The 27553-nt window shown below is 37.4% G+C and overlaps 1 protein-coding gene across 1 annotated transcript in view; it reads right to left on the bottom strand.

The window, feature by feature from the left end:
* Positions 1 to 27553, bottom strand: part of PLCL2 (phospholipase C-like 2) — a 105026-nt gene that overhangs the window by 45521 nt on the left and 31952 nt on the right. The window contains exon 2 of the mRNA XM_009329506.1: positions 2748 to 5234. Coding sequence (XP_009327781.1) covers positions 2748 to 5183 — 2436 coding nt within the window. The 5' untranslated portion in view covers positions 5184 to 5234. The remainder of the gene's footprint in view (positions 1 to 2747; positions 5235 to 27553) is intronic.

Here is a 27553-nt window from a genome sequence, read left to right as displayed (position 1 = left end):
CAATGTGACTGCAAGTAGCCACTGAAATTCCATGATGGGAATATTCTCAGCACTGTAATGAATTTAGGCTTTTTGTACCAAGTGGGAGCTGGTGATCTATGGCAGGTCTGGAGTTTGTGTTCCTGTAGGAAACAAAAACAAAAACATGGTATATTTAAGTTACAAATGTGCTCAGTGCTCCTTTCTCTCACATCTTACCCAAGCAGGGTATCTGACACAGATTTTCATTTTAATCAAAACCACTTTCCATCTTTCTGGCATGGTAAGACTCATTTGTGGACAAATTTCTTAGAGAGACATAAAGCCAACCTTAATGCAAACAGGAATCAAACATAAAATATTTTGCTGTCCCTTTATGAGACAAAATACCCGAAGTAGACTTCAAAATATGTATATATAGCATACTCATGCAAAATTATGTGAATACTAAATTACATCTACTACAGTCACTTACAGTGTCCTTTAACTCTGAATAAATGTTTAGTAGCATCTAGTGAACGTCCAGGAAACAGAAACTACTTTTATTAACTGGACTACACCTTAATGACACAATAATTACATAGTTGAAAAGACAGACATTGGGAAGTCCATTCAAACAAATTTTGTTTGAGATAAACTTCATGGGTAAGCCATTATGAACAACAATTTTACAGAGAGGTTAATGAGGACCCAGGGAACATATATATTAACTAATGGCAGGCAGGACAGAACTAAGGCTGTAACTCTTGCCTTTGGACCTCCAACCCTGTATCCAGAGACTATCCCTCATACCGTCAAGCAATTTAAACATGTAACATCACATCCAGTTTAATCACTCATGTTATATTTTTATCAGTGATTAATATGTAACAACAAGTTATGACATCAGCTTTTGTCACGGTAATGTAGTATCTAACAAGGAAGAAAAAAGGGTAGCTATTTGTATACAGATTTAGAGAAACCATTAAACTCACTGCTGCACACTTTCTTTTTTTCTCTCCTTCCATCTTAAAGAAAAACCCAGCTTTGCTCGTTATAATCTGGCTTGTGGGGACATTATTTCTGTATCATAAAAATCACAACAATTCAACGCAAAATTTCAGTAATATAGAAATTAAACAAATCCCACATTCCCTGACATAAATTGATATCTGAGTGGTTTATTTACTTTTATTAGCTGTAAAACCTTAGTTACCCAGTTTAAATTGTGCACATTATATAATCTGTCATTAAAGCTATGCAAAACCAATATTCCCTCATGTACCTAAAATATCTTCTTGATAGCATTTTGAGAGGTGATAATGATAAATTTAGTTGATAGCACAATTTTAAAACTGACAGAATAAAATACGTAGAATACCTTTTAATATCTCATGTTCAAAGAAACCACACTGTAGAGCCTGTTTTCACTTATATCAATTCTGGAAAATACTGCAGCATGCACAGTAGAGAGTTTAAAGTAGCTACAAAAACTGTATGTTTTCACTGTTTCTTCAAATCTTAGGTTCAGCTCTTTCTTGAAAGGTTATCTTAAAATACAGTATCCTTTATATGACAAAATTCCAGCCTTCAATAGGTTAACTACAGGTGAAGTTCACTTTATATGTAGCCCATAATGTGAAACGTTTATAAGTCAAAATATCATCCCCTTATTTTTTTAATAATCTTTTAGTATAGAAATTTTATATACCAAGTGGAATGGGAGACCTTCATAATGCTGTACTAATTTCTTTCACATGAAGTAAAATCAGTTTTAAAACTGTTACTATTAAAATCTCTTCAATATAAGATTATTCACGAAGAACATTTATCTACACTGATGTGCCCTTAAAATGCAGAATCAAGTCTCAGACATTTCCTTTCATCAGTTTCCCCTTAACATTACGTAAGAGTAAGAGGATTTAATAGGTCACTTCATCTGAAATGACTATGCTTAATTTTATTGATCACTGCTAGTATTCCATCAGAAGTTTAGATAGTTAAAAGCTTTATTAACTAAAACACAACTTTACAACTCACTTTAATGTATGTCTAAAAGGGTTTATTTACCTGGAATCTTTACTGGAATCTCCAAACAATGCATTTTTTAAGTGGGATCTCTTGGCTTCCACAAAAACAAGCACCTCAGCCTGTACTTTTTCCTGAAATTCAATGTGTTTACTATACGTGACCTTTAAGGTAAGGTAATTTCTTCTAGAGGATGCCTTCTAATACCTTAGCGCCAATTCCATGTATTTCTGACATATTGTTGCTAGGAAGAATCATGGAAAGCAAATGGTCTTTCAGAAAGTACTGCCTTCTATTTGGGAATGAGGGAAAAACAAAACCTCAGTGAAACTATGCTAAACATACTTTCACGTCCAAGTTTTCTAATAAGCAGGAAAGTCTCCTTTTTCTATCAGCTGTATCTTCCTCCTGCATTTCTATTTAACTTAATTTTCTAAAACTAAAATATTGCCATACCTTCCTTTAGTGTATATCTAACATTCCTTCAAAGACATAGGAGGAGTCAACAGGCTTGAGTTCTAACACTGGAGTCATATTTCCAGTTCACATTCAACAAAATACGCACATGCATCCAAGGTTACCTCAGTAGACAGTATCACCTAAAAGGCTGCTCTGACATAATCCATCTTTAAAGCTGTTCAGCGTTAGGCTGGAATAACATAACTTAGAAAATGTAGCAAGACTCTTAGAAACATATATTCCATACGCATCGTAATACAAAATACACACAAGAACCGATAAATTCATTGTAAAAACTGTACCTGCATATTTTCTCTCAAATCCGTGGCATCCCGAATAGGTTGGAGAGCATTCTTGAACACTTCATCTATTGTTTTAATCCATAATGTTCTCATAGAAGCATATTCCCTTGATTTCTTGCCCTTTCTCACAGAGAGGCCCCGCTTATGAGGTTTCCCACCACCCCTTCGATTAGTAATGGCCACATGCACAAACAAGGAAGCATGTGCTAAAATTTCACCAGTTAAAGACTGCAGAGGAACGTGCCGATAACCAGTCTGTAGACACTCAAAAGGAATAGTGTATTGCCCGATAAACTCATCCCCAATGTAATCATCATCCAGTACTACAAAACGCACCATAGCTAGTTCTGGTAAATTTATTTGAAATTCAAAGCTTTCATCAAAAATTGGATTATCCCCATTCTGATGCATAGTTTTCGTCCTTTGCTCTGCACAGTCAGCAGGGATTCCATGTATTTCAACATAGACATAAGGATCCACAACGTCACCTTTGGCACCTGATCCTTTGGGTTTAGGAAAGTTTTGCCCACTAATGATTTTAATGTGAAGCAGCTGAGGCGAAACTCCAGGCACAGTGTCTTTCGTATTCGCGCTAAAGAAGGATACTTCTTCTCTCATGATAGCAGGACGAAGGACATAGCCACAGTTTCCATTTTGTCGAAACCAACCAATGTTAAGATCCATCATTAAGCCAGGCGTTTGAAAGTTCATTGCTACTATCTGACAACCACATTTCCAAAAGTCCTGGGGATTCATATTACTAGAGTCAATCCTCATAGGACTGGGGAAAACTCTCGCAAGAAAACGTTTGTTGTAATTTACAAAGTCTCCTGGGTTTTCATTGGCATATTTGCTAGCAAGCACTTCGTTAAACGAGCACACTTCCCAGTACTTCTGGAGCTGAAATGATACTTGAAACTCTTTGAACTGAACTGATTTACATATGCTTACCAACTCAGAGAGTTCTTTGCAGAGCTGAAATCGTTTCCCCATCATTGAGTTTTGCTGTTCTACCCCCTCTTTCCCCACTCTCTGTGACATTTCTGCTCCTTCATCTTCATCTGTGACATCTCCCTCTAGTCCAGAACAATTAGAGGAAAGCTTCTTTGCTTTAATTAGTATTTTCCCTTTAAGTGATTCTGGTGATGGAAGATAAGACTCTTCAATGTTTGGAGACTGTGTATGTAGTTTGTCCCCCAAAATTTTCTTCATGTGTTGTACCATAACTTTCTGCTGCTTAATAGAACAATGATTTTCTAAACACAAAATAAGAGGGTATTCTGAAGCAAAAAATGCATACTTGTTAATAATGTCAATCACGCTACGGAAGACAATCTGCGATGTCATTGTATGCCCCGTGTAAATCACAGGCTCATTATCTGGACCATCCCATACATCCAGTTCAACACTTCGACAACCCATTTTAAGAGCGCGAATGTAACCTGTGATGTCAGAAGGTCCTCGAAACTGATCCTCTATCAAGTATGTATTGTGAGATGAATTTATAAAATAATGAGATAAAGGTTGTTTCATATCTTGACAAACTTTTTTATGTTCTGGATCAAATATGTGGCAGTCTGGTGAAGTAAGGTAATTTGTAAACCCATCTATAGAAAGACAACCCTTTTCCTGGCCCTCTTTGGCTGGCTCGTATTTCTGAATAATTTCAAGGCTTATTTCTTCCGTGACGTGTGCCATACCCTGTTCTGCTTCTAAAAACATCATGAGGTCCTTGGTATCTAGGAATTCTTTATTGCTCGAAAACTGAACCAACAGGAAATAGATTTCAGGTCTGGTACAAAGCTCATGAAAAACTTCAATAAACTCTTCTTTTGTTACTTCAGTACCATTTTTTTCCTTGGATCGATGTAACTCCTTGAATTTTAGTTCAATTTTATTAGTTTTTAAACCAGGATTTAAGTCTTTTATAAACTGTACAGCATTACACAGGGGTATATGTCCCAAATTATCTACATCTGATTCACTGAACATTTGTGAAAGCCATGAAGTCCGCATATTATCTTGAGTACTTTCTATCATATCTAGAGTATGTTTCCCGTAAGAAATCAGGTATCTTAAGCCAGTAACCCAAATATTTGCAATGTCTGCTGAGTTAGCAACAAGATCTAGTGACTCATAGTTTTCTCCATATATAATTGAAAATGCACAGTCTTCTGATATCTGGTCATATATCCCATTGCTGCGAAAAATATCTGTATTTTTTCCTGTTCTTACTTCTTTGATTGATTTAATATCAATCTTTGCTTTTTCAGAATCCTTTTTTGAAGGTTCCCAGCGTAGAGACTGCATATCTGCATCTAAAAGAAAATATCGGTGATACACCCTAGAGTTGGATCGAATCTTTTTGAGCTCAGAGCCTTCAACCATCGCATTTATACAGTCACTTGCACTGCTGATCTTTTTCTCAGTTGGCATACTGCTAAACGACACAGTCTTCTTCCGTTCTCGCTTTTGTTTCGTACCATCCTGGTAAACAAGGGGGGAAAGAAGAAAACATGTGTCAGTATGATTGTGCTTAACATTGAAACAGGTTTCAACTTATAGCTGAAAGTTCATAAAGTAGTTCAAAAAGGTCTAGCATCTGTGCAATGACCAGTAAGATGGAAATTCTTATTGGAATCATCACAAATGAAAATACTAATAATGGCTTATATTTGTTCTTGCCTATATAAGTAATCTTCCAGGGTTTGTTGTGGGTTTTTTAATATTTTGTATGAACAGAAAATTTAAAAAAGCAAGTTTTGAATGCTAATGAAATAATAATGCTGTATAAATGCATTTTATTTTATCAGTAATAACCTACTCACAGAGATAATGGATTCTACAGCCAAGGCAGTAGGAAGTAAGCTTTCCTCCGAGTCCTTATACAGTCCTACAGATACTTGCTGAACTTTGTCAGTACAGAATATAAGGCTTTAATACCATGCCGACAGGGTCCTCATGAACAGCAGAGAAACATTAATACACAATTAACTATGTAACATCCATAGGACATGGTCCTAATCTAAGTATACAAGATCTTAACAGCACTTACTAAGCACAGCTCCCTTCTCCACTGCACCCATCCATGTGCTTCCCACAGACTGCCGAAAGCATTGACACATGCATCCCACCCCTATACTAGGAAAACATCCACATTAGTCTTAAGAAGCTACACTGAAACACAAGTGACCGCACTGGAGCAGATGTAATTCACTGCAAGTTCTGAGTTTCAGGAAATACGACAGTGACTCAAGAGGGAACTGTCTCAGATGATTAGAGTTCAACTGGTTCCAAAGAAGCTGCGTATCATTAGAAAGAACTTGAATGGAAAATGCAAGACCTGGTCCGAAAGGGAAGCAGAAGTGATTAGCCTTTGCTCTTAAAACAATGAAATAACCCGGAGGTTTTAATTCACTAGAGAAAGCTTGGGTAGAAAACTGGATATATAAGCCATTAAAAAAAAAAAAAAAGTCATTTAGCTACCTCTATTTGCTGTTTGTATTAATTCAAACAAGTGCAAATAAACCGGTAATGGATCACTTAAGTATAATCAATTTCATGAGAAAGAACTGAATTTAAGAAAACTGTGTCCTTTCATTATCTGCATTTTCTGATACTGAAAAAATGCTGCAAGTGTTTTGGGGTTTTTTTTAAAGCATCATGTGTCTTGATAAGCTAACTTTTAGTCCAAAATAATACTTCCATGAAATAAATCTTTTTATGTTAGATACCCTATTTAGAAGTGTTCTTCTATTCCAGCATGGCTCAAAAAATTACTTTTCCAGCTTTATACAAAAAGAATGTTGATCTTCCCTCTAACAGTTTTCCATATGAAGTATGTTCCAGTGCAAATCAGCGTTGCTTATATGGCAGAAAGGAGAGGGAAAGAAAACTTTTAACAATTGCTACGCTGAACAGATGTTCAAATAAAAACCATCCATCACAGAATGCATTTTCAGTTCAGGGCGTATGTACTGTATGTTTAATTCCATTAAATTAAAAATGCAGAATTCTGATTTTGGAATTTAATTTATAAGCATCCAAAAAGCCTTTCACTGAAAACAATGATTAGTAAAGTAAGCAGACTTAATATTTGCTGTTCCTTGCTTAAGAAAACTAATCAACCATACAATTCTTGCACCTTTAATGGCAGCAGAATTTGCTTTATGCAAGTTCTCAAGAGACCTGTAAAAGTGAATAACCCTACAGAGGACTGTTTTATTTCTAACTCCAGATCAAACAGCTGCAATGGATACCGCACAGGGTTGACTCTTGGAATCTCATTATATGTAGCTTGGGCATGAGGGTTGCTTTCAAACAAAAGCAAATTTCCTTAATTTAAGAAAATAATAAATTACAAATATGATTTTTCTTTACAAAGATTTTTGTTCTATTTTAAGCCTAGCTTCTTGTCTGGCTACCTATCTATATCTCCTAACCTGAAAAAGTGGCAAGGGACAGCCCCACAGAAATGAGCAATGACATTCCTGTCCAGTATTTTAGGGCTTGGAATGAAGCATGCTGAAACTCCTTAATGCTCCAGATTTCTCAGTCACAGATCTAGGAGGGGAATATATTTCTTGAATTCTTCAGTGAGAGACAGCTGACAGATAACCTCCTGACACCAGAACCGTAAAGGCCTGGGAAGTATTACCTTGCCTGACCATGATTGGTATTTCCAAGCAGAAGGAAGGTCTATGCCTTTCTCTATGATCAGGATTTTGTCTGATCCAAGATACTGAATGGCAAGGGAGAAAAAAATGTGCCATTTCTTGATGCCATCTGATGTAAATAGGTCCTTCTCAAGGCAACCCCATTCCCAACTCCAGTTACCTAAAGACTGAATTGGAGTTTACACATGTGGATCAGAGGAATAATTCAATCTACCACACCTGCAAGACTATTTTGCTTGCCTGCCAGATGAATTTGAAGCCCATTTGACAGTATTCTGCATTTCTGCAGGGTAAAGCAATCTCAGCACTTGGCTTACTCATATAAAGCCTGCTAGTGGCAGACATCGCTGTCTGAATGTGATGACTGTGAAGACAAATTTTAAAATACTCTTGTGAGTTTCTCACAGCTCTCAACTCCAGAACACCCTTCCTAAGTTTTTGCTTCTCCAGAGATCAATGACCCTGAGCTACCACATTGCCTGTGCGAGTCCCCATCCTGACAGAGACATGGCAGTCACAAGCAATCTGCATAAACAGAAGAACTTAAAGGACATTTTCCCAAAGACACTGGCCGTAATTATCCACCTGCCTGAATTATCCACCTGTCTGAAAAGAAACAGAAAAGAAACTCTCACTCATAAGCTGAGAATGTAATTGCATAGAGCGTGCACAAACTGTATGAAACAGGTTTGTGAGCCTCAGAGATACAGTCTGGCATGGAGAAGGAGGCAGCTATATTCTGCTATACGATGTGGACGATTTCACCCTGAAAGTGGGGTGGCATTCGTGAACTGGGTCAGGTCTCTCATGGCCTTAAGTCTGTCTTGAATCAAAAAGACTGGCACATCAGAAAACTGTATGTATCTGAACAAACACAGGACTGACTTCTCAGCATTCATGAGACTTAGAATGTTCTTGATGCTGTTCAAGATGCTCAAAGTGAGACTGGCTCTACAGTGCAGTATTCTGTCCATGGCAGAAGCTACAATTTTTGTGCTGAAACAACTTTCAGAGTCATTCTAGGATCTCTCACACAATGAAGATCATGTCAATCCTCAGATTATAACAGGTATTGTCATTGTAACTCAGGACTTCCCCTAAAGACTGCCTGTTCTTCAGAAGACTTTATCATTGAAACCACAATGACCACCTCATCAATAACGTTTCCTAAAACCATGTGTGCCACATCCAAGGTTACCTGAAAGAAGTTTTGAGAAACAGACCAGACCACAGATAAAACTGTTGCGAAACTTTGCTAATATCCACTACAAATAACAACACAAAGAGTTTAGTTTATCCAGGAGTTCACAGCAACAGAAAGAGCAAAGTATCTAGCAGTTTAAAAAACAGAAATAATCCCAGCTGACATCTATGGCACTTAAGAGACAGAGACAGTTGGAGAAAATGGCTTAAAAGAGCAAACAGGGAAGAGTATCTCCATGATAACTTTTTTTTAATTCCTCTCAAGGTACAGACAAAGAAATGGTTGTGTGACTAAGACAGCACTATCTACAAAACAGAATTCTGGAGACAACAAAGAATCTTGAATCAGACGCTGAAAGATACGCACATCATTCCTGAACAGCAAAGCTTTTAATACATGCAACTTTATGATAAAATTACTTAAAGAGAAGTTCCAATAACCACGGGTTATGATAGGGACAGCGGCAGAGTTCAAACAGATTTGATAATGTAATAGATCAGGATGACAGAGGAAACAATGAATAGTGCAAGGTTTGTAAACATCTGCTAAAGGAAAGGATGCAGAGAGTGAACTTTATGACCTGTAAATGCCAAACGAATCATGCCCCAGAAGACACCATGGGGAAAGATTACTTCAAAAACGTTCAGTCCCAGAGTTACCAAGAAGTTTAGGTACTGCTTGGTACAGTGGAATCTAGAACACTTTGCGAAGAAACTCACAGCCCAAGGCAGGGCCCTGCCACTCCCCCAAGGTGGGAAATGAGGGGCTGCTACTGGAGCACTGTGCAGAACAGTCCTTCCATCTGCCAGTACAGAACAGTCCTTACACTCGCCGATGAAAACTTTGGAGACGGGTGTCTGCCATCCTGCCTCTCTCCACAACTAAAGCAGCTAGCTGCAGCTTTGATGTGGTAGTTATGCTAACTGGGATTTGAAGATTAAGGCCTCTATCTGCATTTAGCCCACTAAGGTACTCCTTTTGGGACAGAAGACTTTACAAAGAAAAGAAAATGGTAACAAGAGGAAGTGGCAGAATGACACATTTTTAGAGCACTCATCTGGGAAGTGAAAGTCCCTGATGTCATTACTCCATAAACATTTCACTTGGTGACCCTGAATGCAAAACATACAAGCAGTCCTTGCAGCAGGGACCTGAACACTGAATTTTGACCTCTCAGAGGAATACCCACCTCCCCAGGTGACAGATCCTGCTGCTTCTTGTTTATGCTCTAACCATACAAAATTTCCATTTGTGTTTATATACTAGAGGTTCATCAGAAGCGTGGAAGGCAACTCCATCCTAGTCTCGAGAGCATGCGGCTAGCACACAAGGAGCTGCACATTCCCAGGCAGAAGGACTAGAGCCCAACCACTCAATGAGTCGATGAGTGCTCTGCAACAAAGCAACTACATTAAAAATAGAGCAAAAGACACCTCCCCTCAAAAATAGAGCAAAAGACACCTCCCCTCCACCCCTGTACCTCCCCCACAACCTCACTGTACCTCAGCAGGCTTTTTGACTGTAAATGGCTGAGCTTTGACAACGTGTGAAGAAACTCACACACCTTGTGGCAATGATGGCACACAGTCTACAGGAGCCACAGTCCCAAGAATGTCTACTTAATTAATCCCAAACAGGCTCCAAGATGGATGCTGAGCCATTCAGCCTAGCAAAGATGGCAATGTCATACATATGTGTAGTAACAAGACTGAAATCATGTACAGTCTCAAGAGCTTTTAAATAAATCAGATTTTTTTTGCATTTAAGTTCTGAATTAAGTGACATGTTTGCGAATCTGAGGGTCAGTGTTGGGGCAACACTCTGAACAATTACTGGTGAGTAGTTGAGAACACAGGCCATGCCCAAGTTTGGTTAGTTTGCCTTTTTTTTTTTAAATCACACTATTATTTAATGTCATATAGCATAAAAGCTGTTTTAGAAGTAATTTAATGTACATCTGTAGCCAATGGTTGCAATACAATTCACTACTTTATGACAAGAACAGTCTAATGCTCTTCATCATGAACATAGTGAACTACTCTTCTGACACAACTCTGCCTCACTTCAAGAAAACAGGACACCAGAAAATTTGTGTTACGTGAGAGATCACTACTACACTACCTATTGGAAACAGCAGAGACAAATGGTAGCCTGTATTGTCCTTGTTGCTTTTAGAGCAGACAATTTAACTCAGTTAAAGACTGTGACTGTGATGAGCAGGGAAATAACAGGACATGGTTTTGCAAATAAAGTCTAGACTAAGGCTTTCTTTGTAAAACTTCTTACAGAAGAGCTTATTTAGTCATTTCATGAGTTTACCAAGAGTAAAGAAACAAAAAGTTTCTTTAAAAAAAATACTTATAGTATGTTTTTTGTGTTGCTGTCTAAAGTACCCTTAGGTTCTTCGAAGTTCAAATGCTCCTGCAGTACGTCACAAGGGAGCTGTCCATGAACTTCTGCTATGAGGCAGACGCTTCTTCCACCAAGATGCCCAAGACATCCGCAGGCATGCTGCCGCTTGCTCCCTCTCGCTCCACTCCTAAAGCTGACGCAAGCTGAGCAAGGTAAGAGAATGTCCTAACTCCAGTGCTAAAACTTGCTAAAGCAGCATGAACACAGTTCATCATCTCAAAACGTTGTGTTATATTCCTTCTGTTAGTGTTTGCAAGTCATGTCGGTTAAGTTCTACAAAGAGAACTAAAAAAGAAATGACAGCTTGCTTAGAAAATGTTCTGCAGTTAAATGACAGAACAGCGATTACACTGAGCATTCCTCGTTTTCAACTGGTGCTTTGAAGCTTTAATTCTGAGCCTCAGTTTTAACGTTAAGAGGCTACATACCAAAATAGTTTAGCCATCTTTTCTTGTATCTAATAGCAAAATGTATGCCTGATCTCTTGAGGATCAATTAATTAGGTTTTTAAAAACAAAATATTAAATCGAAGTGGTATTTCACTATATTAATTCAGCACACACAAATCCATATGTTCTTCAAAAGAAAGTAAACAAACTGTTATTGCTTAGTCTGCTGAAAATAAAGGAGTTGTAACTACTTACAGTGTTTGATTTTGACCTAAATTTAAAAAATCAGCTATAGTAACTAAGACTTCTGCATTCTCCAGTTTCATGCTGCCAAGTATGTTTGCCTTATAGCAGCAACTACTGTCACTCACAGAAATGCAGTTATGTTTATAAAGCAATACACATAATGACAGAACTTGATAATATTATATCTGAATATTAAAATACAGTAGTAAAAATTACATTCAAACACCACTGAGCCATTCTTTCATATGTAAGTACATCTGCATATTTATGATATTAAAATAAAGGAATATTTAGTTTCAGGGGTTAATTTACAATACAGATGAAAGGGGAAAGGGGAAAAGAAAATACTAATCTCCAAAGAAAATAAATAAGAAGCATCTAAGGAAACTGCCCAGACTGCTGTGAGCACTGAGAGAGCCAAAGCCTGAGTTATGCTTGGCATGAACGTCTAAGTTTTTAATTTTATTGAGTCAGTTACAGTTCAGACTTCTGGGCTGCATTTCCAATGGAGCAAAAGAGGTATCCAGTTTTCACAAACTCAATAAAAGCAGAACATATACATGTATTTCATATCCAAACAAGCAATATTTTAACCCAATTCATATAAACTACCATAATTATTTATGAAAACCAGCAGCTACTATGTGCTGTTCAGTCTTAAACTGAGGAAACTGCATTGACAAAAAGTTGTTAAAAATTACTTAATAGCGTGAAAAGGCTAATAACCCTAGATAAGTAAATAGAAAGTATTTTAGACTCCTAATTTCTCATGTACTAAGAAACTGTATCTGAAATACGGCAAACAGATGATTTTAACTACTATAGGGAAACATGTTTATTGTAAGCATTTATTTTTTCAGCCATCGATGATCAGAAAAAGGAATAATAGTTATATATGCTTTCAGCTTGAAGAATAACTGAAGATGACAAAGCTGACACTGCAGTAGAAGATACTGGAGGATTCTAACAAGCAAGTTGGTTCAACAGGTTCCAGTACGTCTCAGGAGTGAAGAAGCCTCTGAGTCTCTGCTGTCATCCTTAAAACCAGCAAGATGCTCTCTCATGCACAACTATTTAAACTGAGCATTTTCATTTTCAGTTCTTCAATAATGTTTTAAATACCCAAATATTATAGGTAAGATACACTTTCACGAACATTTTAATCAAGCCTATCGACAAGATTTAATATGCAGACTACTACAGCAATCATTCTGAAGATGAATCTCAGATTTTTTTCAAGTATTCATAGCTGCAAGTCAGTTCCACTGGTAGGAAGCATAGCATTTTTCCATTTCTCGTTTCAGGCATAAACAATTTGACTGAATTGGCAAAGTAACTAACTTCCATAACACAGCTGTCAGGCTTCACAGTTTAAAGCAAAAACACAGCATGTGGGTGATTTATAAAGATAACACAATAACCGCATTTAAAATTTTTGTAATTTCAGATGTAGCACAGGCTCTGCAGAAAGCTGCTTCACCTCTCCCTGTGCTGCTCCTTTTCAGCATCAGAGAGGAAAGAGAAGCCACCAGCAGGACCAGCAAGAGGTGAGTGTGAGCATTGGCTCAAGCCTCCCTACCCTTTCCTACTCCTGTTGGTAAAGCCTTCCCAGCAGCTTTTCCAAAGTTTCCCACAAACGTAAGGGTTGGTTTTGTTTGGTTTGTTGTTTTTTTTTTAACCAGCTTTCCTACCTAGCAGGCCCAGAAACTATCTTATCCAATTCACAACCCACAAGGCAATTTCTGTGCAGATTTGTGCAAACACAATGTGTTGATCATAAGTCAAAGACTGCTGTTTCTACATTGCTTCCAAATAAGCAAAGTAGGCTTTGAAAAATTTTACAACGGTGCAAAAAAGCAAGGCTCATTGATGGTGTTCTGAAACATAAACATGGAGGTGGCAGTCCTCTGTTCACAAAATAGGGAAACTGTTAATGTGCCAGCCTCTCAATTGATACCTTTGAGAATCAGTTCATGAACCTAACTCTACAGCTTTCCTAGCAAATTAAACTACTTCTGAAGAACTTAAGTTTTAATTATTAACAGTAACATAATTGTACGTATTTGTATGTACATGGTATATTTCACACTTTTGTATGATTTAAAATGGTAGCATTGCAGAAGACAAGTAAGGAATCATTCTGAGGGATCATGCTGAAGGACATTTTCAATGCCAAGAAGGAAGATATTTTCAGTGAGAGTCGGGGTGCCCAGCACCCCAATTCTGCAATTAACAGTATTAAGTTTCATTTTATGAATACCAACATTCCTATGTTCTGCATGTCACCCAGAGCTAAGGGAGACAAGAGGACAAACCATCTGACAAAAACAAGCTTGTAGAGCCTGCATCTTAGGGTGCCATCACAGGTACGTACTCCATGATGCAACTGAAGTTACATACATTTAAGTACTACAAAAACAGTAATATGGAAAAGGACACCTTACTCCATGCAGGAAAGATTCATATTTTTCAATGTTGCAAATGCAGCCAACAAATGAAAATAATTGTGTTTGTTATAAATGACTAATTTAGTCAGAAAGCAGAAAAGTATGCTTTCTTTCCTCTACTGTGATAAGTAGTCTACATGATAGGACGGTTAAGGGACTACTTCCCTTAACCGTCAAACAACTCTTGCTCACAAAAAGTGAGCAGCAGATTGACCATGGATGTGTTACATAATTTAAAGGACTGACTTTTTCACACATCCATACAGGTCATCCCACCCAACCTCTCAGCACAAGGTATGACTAAATCACACAATTTTACTTTCACTGATGTGGCAAAATGTTCATTTCCATCTGTACTGCCAATTTATATATTTTGTCCAAATTTCAATCCAAATGTCATCTGCTCTCTTGGAAAGTTCCTGGTGTCTTTTTGTGTCCTCTCCTGTCGCTGAGTGTTTTCCAGGAACAACGCAGAAGTAAAATTATCACCTAAGGGTTATTTATCCAAGTAAATCATTCAGGCTTAAGAGGAATAAAATGTAGAATTTTTTTTAATTCTAAAACTATCATTACCCCTGCCCTGCAGCTTTCTATTCATCAACTGATTTCCTTCATTCTAGTGATTGATGAATGGTGTCTTCAGATCTGCTTCTTAACTAATGGTAATTGGACTAGCAAATTTCATAAGATAACTCTAAAGAAAGAGATGGAACTTCACAAGCTGAATTGTTCTGCTTTTGTGGTTTGAGATAAGTTACTTTTTGTCAAGTAGGAGAGTGACCATTACCAATATTAACTCTTCAATGCCATGAAGAGTTCGTGTACATAATTCAGTATTAAATTAAGTACAAAAGTTGGAACTTTTAAAACATACTACTTGCTAAACAAAGATTATCTTGCAAATTCTTCTTTAAGTTGCTACTTCAGCCTCATTACTTAGATGGCAATGATATTTAAACAATGATAATTAACTTTATTTTTAAGGAGGACAATTCTTATGAATTAGACAAAAAATATTTATTAGGTTACCATCACTCAGCAATCACACAGGCAGAGAAGATGTGAACCCAAGTGCCTTTGCTAACCACATACTGCTGCTTCTGATGTTTTCCTTGTTGATTTTCAGATGTATGTAATTTACAGTTGTCAAACAATTATAGGAAATTCTCATTCTGAATGCTACATCAATGCCCTTCTTCCCCCTTAACTCTGTTCTTTAATTATTCATAAGTTACAAGCACTTAGAAAAGAACAGTGAACTATAAATATTTAATACAAGATGGCTGTAACAGAAAGACATGAGAGAGACTACAAAAATCAAATAGTATAAAGTATTTGTTTATCCTAAGCCAACAAAAAATAAGCAAGGCATACGCTTTTTAGATTTTAAATCTATGTAAGTGTTCATAGCTTTGACAAACCAAACCTAGTAAGTCATCTGTATGCTTTACCAAACAATTACAATTAAACAAATAAAAATTACCAGGTATAGCAGTTTTCTCCAGACTTTTACTATTTTAAAGGGGTCTATTTTGATTGTTTTCCACAAGTTTACCTTGTGAGGAATGCTGAATAAGCATCACTACAGAGCATTACAGTTTCAAGCAGTTAAAGGATGCAAGAGTCAAGAGCAAATACACTGAAGACAATTTCTGAAATCCCATCTACAACAGCAGCATCTTAGCAAGCAGTTGATGATCTGAACATAAATTCTCAATATAGATTAGTATTCTAGCACTTGGAGTGGTAAGAAAGTACGCAAGAATTTCAAATATCTTAAAATAAAGTTTACAATCCTTCTAGATGTAGAGGAGGGCTACAGATCCAGTACACACTCAAACTTCAGTATAACACGGCAGGTAGAAATAATCCTACTTTTAATTTTCATAGCTCATTGTATTTAACACTTGGTATAGGCAATAATGAAAATATGGTAATACCATAATTATGTTCTGTGGAAGAAAAGATAATTACTAGAAAAACAGGATTCTTTTTTTTTAAGTCACTAAGACATACTAGGGAAATATCAATCTTTCATTAAAATATTCACGTACCGTATCTCAATACACTGTATGCAGCTTTCTGAATATCTTACACATCATAAATACTCAAAAAGTCACATTGTAGAGCACAAAAATTAACTCAAACGACATCTAAAAACTAAAACAAATCACAGAAGCAATTTTCTCATCCATTTACTTCAAATTGAATTACTGTCTGCTCACTCTGAAATCAAAGGCTTCCACTGACTCTGCTCATAGCACATAGTGATATCCCTGTCCTTTGAAATCAGGCCAGTGTCCCACCACGAATGCCCATCTGCCTAAACCAATGGGAAAAAATGAACATGCCTTGGGTGGTCAAGAAAAGGCTGAAGAAAAGTTTAGATAATACTTAGAAACTATATTCATTTTCCTTATCTCAACCTTATAACCAGCCACAATGCAACCTCACAGTGATTAAATGACTTCATGAGAAGTTTTGTTCTTGTTCAATGTAGTAGAGAGACAGAAACTAGAACTGTTCCATTACAGTCATCCCTCTCACTCTCCCAGATTCCTACATTCAACTGTTTATTTTCTGTTTTGTTATAATTACTGATCTAACAAAACTTTCCAAACCCATTTTAATATTTCAATAGTTCATATTTCATTATTTCAAAATTATTTAAACATTCATCTTCAACATGGAAACATTTGTGCAAAAAATGTTTTCTTTTCCTAATACTGTTAATCAGAACTGAAAATAAGTCACAGTAACCACTTTTGTACATAAAGCATATGCAGATAATCAATATGTGGTGGAGAGTATGTTTAGATTATATTTGAAAGTTTGCCTGTACAGTGGACAGTAACGTAAAGAAAATCCCAGTTGAAAATGACACCAGTGTACCAGAAAAGTACTCAAATGGACACAGTTGTATCTGCAAATGCATCTTTTGGTTACCTAGCTTACTCTTCTCAGTAGTGAAATTACACCAGCAAAAGAAGCCTGCAGAATCTGTGCAGTCCCTAGAGCTGCCCCTTGTGTCACCTATACCAATAAATCTAGTCAAAAGCAGACAAACCTTCACCATTAATACTTACATTTGAACCCTGAGAATAAAGGCAAACATTCAAGTGCTATAACAAAAAATTGAAGGAATTACATTTTGTATATTAAACAAGTCTCAGAATAGTTTAACTAATACACAGACTAAAATAGTAAACCTCCTAACTTCTTACAGAGCCAAAGAGATTATTAGATTTAAAAAAAAAATGAAAAGCACTGACATTAAAATTCAAAACTCTTGCTTTTTTTGCTTTAAAAATAGATTGTATGTAAAACATTTTAAAAGCACGTCTTTAACCAACTTTACCTGGATTTTCACACATTTTGGTAAATTCATGCTGCAACATGACTTGCCCTGTTGGACTCAACAGAACTTAAGTCTGAAATGACAGAGGAGCCAAAGGGAAGCATAAAAACTGAGAGGAAGCAGATGTGCCATTAGTGAAATGCTGCTTTAGAAGATTTAGATTTCTGTACTAAGACAGAACAGAAAGAATACATGTAAGGGAAAATAATTTGCTGAATTAATTTGATGCAAAGGTTAATTGAAAAGTTAACAAAATTATTAAATTATTTCAATACTGCATCTTGCATATTTATACACTTGACTATAGAATTCGTTATTATCCACTTTGGATTCTGAACTAAAAATAGTTACATTATAATTGAAAATGCTATAAATCAACCAATTCTCTGAGGTACAAAGTTAACACAGCAAAGGCATTCTGGCAATATTAACAGAATTGTCTATTCATATTTGTAGCAATGTGTTGCTGGCCAATTTTTCTGTATCACTGGATTTTAACTGTCAGTATAGTTTAGAAGGAAAGAACAAACAATAAGTGGTATAACTATTTCACTGATGTTTGGTAACTTCTCATTCAATATATGTTGAAACCTTATTTCACTAACTCGCTCTATGCTGCAACTCTATTTCAATCATTTACCAAAGTATAAGTTAGCTATTTGAACTTGTAGTAATAGGAGACAAACTAACTTTACAATAGAAAAATGCACAAATTTTACAAATTTGGAAAATCAACAACAATTTGGTCCCAGCCTATTGCACTGGATTATTTACTTAAGCACTTTTTAAGAGCAGTTACAGTTGTACGCATTACATCGTAAAGGATTCATTTTGGGCTCAGTAATTTATTATAAATACCCTTCATTTAAACACCCTTCATCTCCTGCAGGTCCCATCCAGCACTATTATTTCCAGAACATTAAGGAGCTCAACCTTCAGAAAACTCTGTTAAATGGTCTGCACTCAAATACAGCAGAAATATCCCAGTTTACATAGAAGCTTTTACTCTTTTCCCTACCACAGTATTTGCACACTTCTCACAATGGCATTTAGTTACAATAAAAACTATTTCTTAAAAGCAAGCTACAGATTTATGAGAAGGAAATCATGGCAGAGTAAGCCTCATGATGATAAAAGTGATTGAGATAGAAGCAGGCTGTTTCCAAGGCTACCAATGAACCATATATTATGTTTTAGATGGTTTCCTAGGAAAATAATCATAGGGATCACATCATCTATGTGTGTCTCTTTATGTATCCCTCGTCCTAACTTTAGAATTTATTTCTTGATTTCAACTAAATCTGACAAAAGAGGAGATCTAAAGACAACTAGGCTCCACAAGTTTCCCAAAACCAGGAAGCCAGGAAGAAAAAAAAGAATCAATAAAATTCAGATTATAAAAAAAGCACAGATCAAGAGTTCAGACCTCCTTGGATCCCCAAGTCAACCAAGAAGACACAATCCTACTGGAGATCACATGCCATTAACCTTGTGGCAGACACAACTGAGTCCAAAGCAGAAAAAAGATCCTGCCACTTTCCACAATGTCCTGTCTCCGAGAGGCAAGTAAAATTTTAGCCCAAAGAACAATTATTCCCCTTCATTTTTTCCATTCTGGTTTCACATAAATGAAACAGATATACAATGCTTAGATCTAAACATCTGAACTACCTCTCTTTACTGCCTCTCGCTCAGATTTCCTCAGCAGACATTAGGGCACTGCCAAGAACTCCCGAAGGCTCAATAAGAAAAACAAAAGCTTGTTGTGTAACATTATCAATCAAACCCTGCGCCAAGAAGGGCAGGTGTAGAGTACCTGCCTCTTCAAAGACAATGCTCTCTGCTACTACAGAGACTAAGATTCCTTATCTCCTCTAGGCAAGAAACCACACAGAGGCTTATCTCATCTGAGCATGGCCTGCTGTCTTCCCACAGAAGTTACTGGCAATTTTGAGAGAGAACAGGAAAGGTTTCGGAACAGACCTTAACCTGTGTCAAAATCCCTGCTGTGGTAAACAGGTATTTCTTTCCATGTGGGAAATTCATGTTCTGCCCGAAGTGCTTAAAACCAGCACAGTACTATTCACCCTATTTTTCTACCAAGACAGCTGTAAATTGCATCTAAACAAAACCACCCATCCCACGGGCCTTAGCAGGTACTGACAAGTGGTGGATACACATGAGAGTCACGAAACTTCCTTTTATGAAGACAGTCTTTTGCCTATATCAGAACATCTGAATTAAACCGTAAGATTTCAGAAACAAGTTCTTTGTGTTAACGCAGTACAGATTACCCTAATCTCAACTGATTTATTATCTTAGGGGAGATGAGAGCTTCATAAGAGGTTAACTGAAGTATTCTTTTGCAGACATTGCTACTGAAGGGCCATGGACTTTGCGCTAAAATAACACCAAAAGCCTCAGGCATGTCAGGTTTTGCCTGGATTTGTCTTGGCCTGCCTGGAGCTTTGTTTTAGCTTGTCTAGTTGTAATAGCAATGATCTAATGACCAGGTGATTATTACCTGCTTTGTTTTAGATTTTGGTCAATTGCGCGATGTAACACTATATATTTTTGTAGTTGACAGACAGTAATAAGGAGCAGATGTCCTGTGTAGAATAAACAGTCCCTGATGCTAGAATAAAAATACAGCATAGAGCACAAAGCTGGGAAGACAGCAGGGGCCTTGAAAGTACACACACAGGATGATACTGGTCACCCGAAGGATTTAACAGTCCATCCATTATTGTTAGCCAAAGGAATGCAACCTTGGAAAGTGGGTAAGAACACTTTTAAGGCAAAAAAGAACAAATATGAATATATGTAGAAAACTTGAAATTATTACATAAGAGCAGGACGTTGAGCATGTTAAAAACACATGAAAATGATCCCAAGAAGAACCCAGCACGGGAAAAAAAAAAAAAAAACAAACCACCAACACCATATTCTTCCTGAAAAAGGACACCTCGCTGACAGGACAAGTCAAGGCTGACAATGACAACTTGCCTTGACACTTGGCCTCATCCCCAAATGAAACCATTAAGTGTAGCATCCATCCCTAGGGGCAGTAGAAGTCTGACCATAACATCAGAGAAGGGTATATACTAGAAACTGTGTGTGTAAGGACTTTAACCATACATAATTAGAACTGTGTTACTATCGTAACTGGACTAATAAGAATTCTTTCATTAGACTGCTAAGATTTTATGTAGACTGGCAATAAATTGTTGCCTTTCCCTTAAGGTGTATCTCCTTTCACTCATAAGAAGAGTTTGAGTGTGATAAATTGGTCAGAATTCTGTAACCTGGATGAACCAATTGATAACACTTCCTTTCCCATTGACAATCACATAGGTTGCTTATCTTCCACCAGGTCCACCAGGACCCCAAGGTCCTTCTCAGCAAAGTATGAACATTTTCATGTTTCATTGATAGGTGCCTTAAAGGACAAAAATAGCTGAAGGACTGTCAAGAGGAAAAAGAAAAGTTGAGTTAACAGAGTAGTGATACATATACTATTGATTTTTATCACATTAGAACCATTTCTATGTATTTGCTTAGTTTAAACACAATCTATTTTAGGATCTTTGCTCCTAAAGGTAGTGTGCTCAGTGAAATAAATGGAATGAAAATTCATTATGCACAGGGTTCATATTGGCTGCAACATATGATAATTTTAGTATAATTTAGCAGTTACTTGTGTTCTCAATGAACAAAGAGACAATGCTGCCCATGGTTTCTTTATCCATTGTTAGGAGCTCCTTTGCTTATTATTTAATAGCCTGTTCCACTAACCATTATCAGCCTCAGAGATGAAGCCGCTGAATATATCAAACTCAGTAAGACTTAAAAAAACCTTTACAATTTCAAGGACAGTATATACAGTGTGGAGGATGGAAAGACACCCCCCTTCCATTACATTAATTCTTACGGGGAAAATTGCTTCTCTCTAGCATATCAATTACTGCCATGCTTTTAGGAAAGCATGTTGAGAACGCAACTGCCCATGGCTGTATTAGTTTGACTAATAAACAGTGTTAGAAATTTCTTTATCTTCACAATATTTATGCAGCTAAGACAGTTTTGTTTTATAGTATATCTTTACAGGACACCAAGATTCATAATGCATTTTATTCTAACAAAACCACATACACAAGTATACATTAATCCTAAAATCACAGAATCATAGAATCATTTAGGTTGGAAAAGACCTTTAAAATAATTGAGTCCAATTGTAAATCTCACACTGCCCAGTCCACCACTAAACCAGGTCCCTAAGTGCCACATCTACATGTCTTTTAAATACTTCCAGGAATGGTGACTCAACCACTTCCCTGGGCAGCCTGCTCCAATGCTTGACAACCCACTCGGTAAAGAAATTTTTCCTAATATCCAATCTAAACCTCCCCTGGCGCAACTTGAGGCCATTTCCTCTCGTCCTATCGCTTGTTACTTGGGAAAAGAGACCAACACCCACCTCGCTACAACCTCCTTTCAGATAGTTGTAGAGAGCAATGAGGTCTCCCCTCAGCCTCCTTTTCTCCAGGCTAAACAACCCCAGTTCCCTCAGCCGATCCTCACAGGACTTGTGCTCCAGACCCTTTACCCGCTTCGTTGCCCTTCTTTGGACACGCTCCAGCACCTCAACGTCCTTCTTGTAGTGAGGGGCCCAAAACTGAACACAGTATTCGAGGTGCGGCCTCACCAGTGCCGAGCACAGGGGCACGATCACTTCCCTACTCCTGCTGGCCACACTATTTCTGATGCAAGCCTGGATGCCATTGGCCGTCTTGGCCACCTGAACACACTGCTGGCTCATATTCAGCCGGCTGTCAACCAACACCCCCAGGTCCTTTTCCGCCAGGCAGCTTTCCAGCCACTCTTCCCCAAGCCTGTAGCGCTGCATGGAGTTGTTGTGAACCAAGTGCAGGACCTGGCACTTGGCCTTGTTGAACCTCATACAGTTGGCCTCGGCCCATCGATCCAGCCTGTCCAGGTCCCTCTGTAGAGCCTTCCTACCATCAAGCAGATCAACACTCCCGCCTAACTTGGTGTCATCTGCAAACTTACTGAGGGTGCGCTCGATCCCCTCATCCAGATCGTTGATAAAGATATTAAACTGAACTGACCCCAGCACTGAGCCCTGGGGAACACCGCTTGTGACCGGCCACCAACTGGGTTTAACTCCATTCACCACAGCTCTTTGGGCCCAGCCAATGATCAGTTGATTCACACATCTTTCTGTGTTCTGTAAATTAGAGACAAAAGATACCATTTGAGCACATAGCCTACCCACTGGTTAATGAGAAAGCACTGATAGAATCAGCACTGGAAATCCTTCAAAACAACACTACACATACCACAGTTCACTGTTTAGCTTGTTAATGGTGATTATAAACATTCGGAAAAACCTCAAGATAGTATCTTCTATGCTCTTCAAGATTTATGACTTGCAGTCTATGGTTTTCTTGGAGTTTCTGGATCATTTCTAAATGATACATGAAAGGTAACTCAAAGCAAGAGCGCTGTTAGACACTTTCCCTCTTATAACACTAATAGATAACTCTGGGGGTCTAGAAACTAGACAAGACTAAAATGCAATAAAGAAAAAAAACGCAAAGTTCAAAAAGATTATGAAATATCATTATTACATAGCCCCAAACTTTCTGGAGAAGCTATTGATTTTTGGAGCTCAACTTTCAGCTGCTTCGACCAAACCTTTTTAAGTGATCTATTTTCCTGACCCCTAGCAAAAATCAGTCACTCCTTTAAGGAGGTGCTGGAAGTCAGGCACCCCAAAATGAACAGTCCAACATCATAATCACTTCCTATGTTAATGTATCTTCAACCTCAGGGAAATCTTACAGGACTGTAATCCTTTCTTAGTTCCTAACTAATGAATAGTTGTTGAAGCAATATCGTAACACCAATATTATATTTCAAGATGCATGAAAACATATCCAAAATCTTCTACTCCATTTAACGGTTCACTGCACTTTGCTGTGGATGTATCGCAGCTACAGAATTACGATTCTAGTTTTGTTCCCATATGACAGATTGAAAAAATGTTATGCAGAGAAAATAGATACATTTTATGGATGCATGCAAGTATATTATTCACTGATTTATAAGACATTGGCAGCTAAAAAGAAGTGTTTACATAGGCAACTTTCCTAAAATTGTATGCTGTATGGTAACAGGACTGCAATTCTGCTTGAGATTAAAAGTAAATTACTATATCCAAAACCAGACTCTAGGTATATACATAACTTTATGAATAGAAAGTCTGCCATACACGTTCTTTTGTCATGGACACAAGTGAGCAACATACACGTTAGCAATACAAGACTCCTCAAGAAAAACTGATAGACTTCTGAATCCTGCAGCGTGTGGAGAAGTCATAAAAACAAGTAACTGGATGGCAACGAATGCTAATGGTGAGACTGCACACACATCTGCCCTTGGCTGGTTCCAGAAACAAACTGAACAGCTGAACCCAAAGGGTAAACAACAGTAAATCTTTTGGATGCTTTTCATCAAAAGACTTTAACAAGTTTCAGGAAAATGTTCCAAATTCAGACTGCAACTCTGACTCACTGTGTGACATTAATTTGCTTTAACTGACTTTAAATGTTACAAATGTGGTCCAAAGTCTGAGGAAAATGGACAGGCTCGTTTGCTGTCATCAGATAAAGAGTGATAAAGAATATGAAAATAAGACTAAGATTCAAGAGCATAAAAGACAAGGGGCTCAATCACGTATTCTTTACCTCACAGTCAGCTCCCTAATACATAGCAACAGAGATGAGTAGCACTTTTATATATGTTTTTCTTTGGTTTATTTGTACGTTGCCACAGCAGGCCAGTATTTATAGAATCTGTGACCTTCTGAAGCTTGCTTGATATGGTCGTAACGTTCACCTGGTAATATTTCCGAGTGCTCACTGATGTCTTTTTAGGAATTTTCAACCCACATAAAAGTTTCAAAATGCATGCTATCTTAAAGATTTTTCTTATTTTATAGTTGGGTGAAGACTGCTACTAAAATCACCTAAATATAAACATAATTACTCAATATTTTTAGACTTACTGCATTGGCATGCAGGCTTTGGGCCACTTTGCGGGTATATTTACAGAGGCTCCTGAACACCAGTTACCAGGGCAACCTCTGAGGTCACCGTCAGCTACTGTAAATTACAGATGTTTCAAGAAACTCCAATTTATGTTAAAATTGCATGTGCCGTGCACGAATGCAGCCCACTGCACCGCATCGAGCCAGTACAGCTGTTGCAGCACTAGAAAACAGCCCAAGTCCAGAAGGGCGCTTCAGAGATAATTTCTCTTAACTAAACTGGCAGAGGGGAACAGCGGGGGGATCATTCTCAACCCCAACACCTCTGAACACAGCCTGAAGCCATGCCTTCTCACACGGCCAGATTCCTGGCAATAAGACACTGCTCTAAGTCTCATTTTTTATTGCATCCCTGATCTTCCCAATCACACACACTCCTCTCCACTACCTCTTCCCGTCTTTTATGGTTCCCTCCCAACCCAGCAAAGCTCTTGGATGCACACATCAGTATGAATCCCGATCTTTTCCTTTTGTACTCTGCTTACGTGGCTTGCAGGACAACCAAGAGACAGCACGTGTTGTAGCTCATTTGGAATGACACCTGTGCTGAAAGGCTAGGCAATACAGATTTGTTGCCTGCTCAATAATGTCCACTACTAAGTGAACACACAGTGACTACACTTTCCCCGAGTTATTGTAGTCAAGAATAGACAGTGCCTCTTTTCTCTATCAGCTGTAAATGTTCATGAAATTTAGAAAAACTAAATTATGTCTGAGACCTCTATCATTTAGTCTTATGTCGTAGAAATTAGCTAGTGGCAGGCAGATGCAGTGACTCACTTCCTCAGGAAACTTGGCTGGAAAAAATATCTTCTCATTCAATTATAATCTAACTTTTATAAATACAACTGGGAATCTTTGGATTAAACTCTAATATAAAGGTACGCAGTTTATTATACACCTCATTGTCTTTCAGCCTTTTTTTTTCTCCAGGTAAGTAAGGAGGTGTGACCTGTCTGGATCGCCCAACCATTAAAGGGAAAACACATTATATGGGAAACACATTCCAACTATCATTTGCCTCTTAAAAAAAAAAAAATCCTCTTATGGGTTTACTTTAGCATCCTAGAACCTTAAAAATAAAATTATTTTTCCATTGTCTGAGCACTCCAGACAGGAAGCACACACAAAAGATCGGTCTGCTGCTGGCTTTATAAAAAACAGATAATAGCTTTTATAGGAGAGAAAAGACCACAGACTTGGAGAAAACACAGTAAAACCCGGGGTGTTTTCTCATTTATCAAAAATATTTTAGTGCTTATACAGTAAGTCACACTGCCACACAGAACTTTCTAATTTGTTTACTTCACTATAGCTACTCTTACGTTTCAAACTAATTTGCACTATCCTCTGAAAGAATCACAGCTTTATATTTAGTTTAGTTTATAAGCCTTTTGCTAAAATTTTAAATCAGCAATATAGAACAGTATCTCCCCTTTATTATGTCTTGGTTTTGGAAGGAGACTAGCCGAGCAAGCCTGTAGTATAAAGAAAAAGCTCATTTGTAGCAAATGCCATCAGTTCAGTACAAAAACCCAGTGGAATTCCTTTTATTTATAAAAACTTTCAATAAAACACATTGAGATGATCAGTAAGATTTTTGGCATCGTCCTCCAAGCTCAGGACTGCAGACAGAAGAAAGCACAGCTCTGGAACCACTTTCAAAATGGCTGACCCTATTGCTCTTCAGCACAGTGGTAGCAGAGGAAAAATGGATCGTTATACTCTCCAGTAATTGATATTTTTAAAAAAGTTAAATTAAAAATTAAAAACTGATCTAAAAAAGAGTGAAGACTCTCTTTTTTGAATGAATGGAAAAACTTCAAAAGTAATATGTTTTTTAATAGTTAAAAAAAAAAGGACAAACTACTCTGGCTTTCTTATACTTTTTATTTTCAGTATTAAAATAATCTCTTATTCACATTTTATTTATTAGAGTTAAAAACATTTCACAGTACAGTTTCAAATTTCTGAAAGAGAAAGGGACCTGTTTTTACCGTGGGACCAAGCCATGACTCTCAAGCATAGCACACCATGCTCTATGCTAAATGAATAGAAGAGTATAATGTAACAGTAATGATTCTACGTGGGAGGGGAGAGAAATTTAGGGTTTTCTGGGTGTGTGCATGTACATACACGTAAACACACAAACACAAAAAAAAAGGGGGGGGATGGGGAATAGCCATCTTCCGGTCTCATATAGTTGCTACATCGAAAATAAGCACAAGGCACTGCATCCTGCCAAATATCGCCACCTGTATTATGTTTCCTGTACTACGTGCTTTCTTCTCATTAGCATTAATGATACAAATATGATTGCATCAGAATTTGATAGAATGTTTGCATACAGTTTGTCACGTGTAGTAGTGCCCTGATTTCAGAGCAACAGGCTTTCAAAACTTAATCAAAACACACTTCAAGCTGATTTTTCAGTGCTTTACAATTAGCAGGAATTACCCAGATCTGTAGATTACGGGCAGTTTGAGTGCATTCAATAATTAATAAACATAAGCTCTATGAAAAACAGTTTAGAAAAATTTATAGAAACATAGTAGTTTCCGTTCCAATGAAAAATGTTATTTGAATTACAAGGTTAGCCCACACCATCTGAGGCCCAAATGATCCATATAATATCAGAGCACCAGGTAAGTGGGAAAGGAAAAAGAATAGTTGGTATTCATTCTGAAAGCTCAGTGAAATATACCGGAAAGGAATGAAAAATAAAATTGAATTGTAAATGTTTATTTAGATTGGTCTCCTAAAGTATTACCAAATACATTCTCTACATCTTTACATCTGTGCAATACATTCTCTACATTTTATAATAATAAAGATACGCAATATTATTCTCACTAACGCACAGGAGTAAGAGTCAGAAAACGTTTCCAGGCATTTCCTCACTTCTAAATATACAGTCAAGCGATCATCGCTATAGACTGGAA

Source organism: Pygoscelis adeliae, unplaced genomic scaffold, assembly GCF_000699105.1.
Source record: "Pygoscelis adeliae isolate BGI_AS28 unplaced genomic scaffold, ASM69910v1 Scaffold8, whole genome shotgun sequence".
Taxonomy (NCBI): domain Eukaryota; kingdom Metazoa; phylum Chordata; class Aves; order Sphenisciformes; family Spheniscidae; genus Pygoscelis; species Pygoscelis adeliae.
This window is presented reverse-complemented; position numbering and strand designations above follow the sequence as displayed.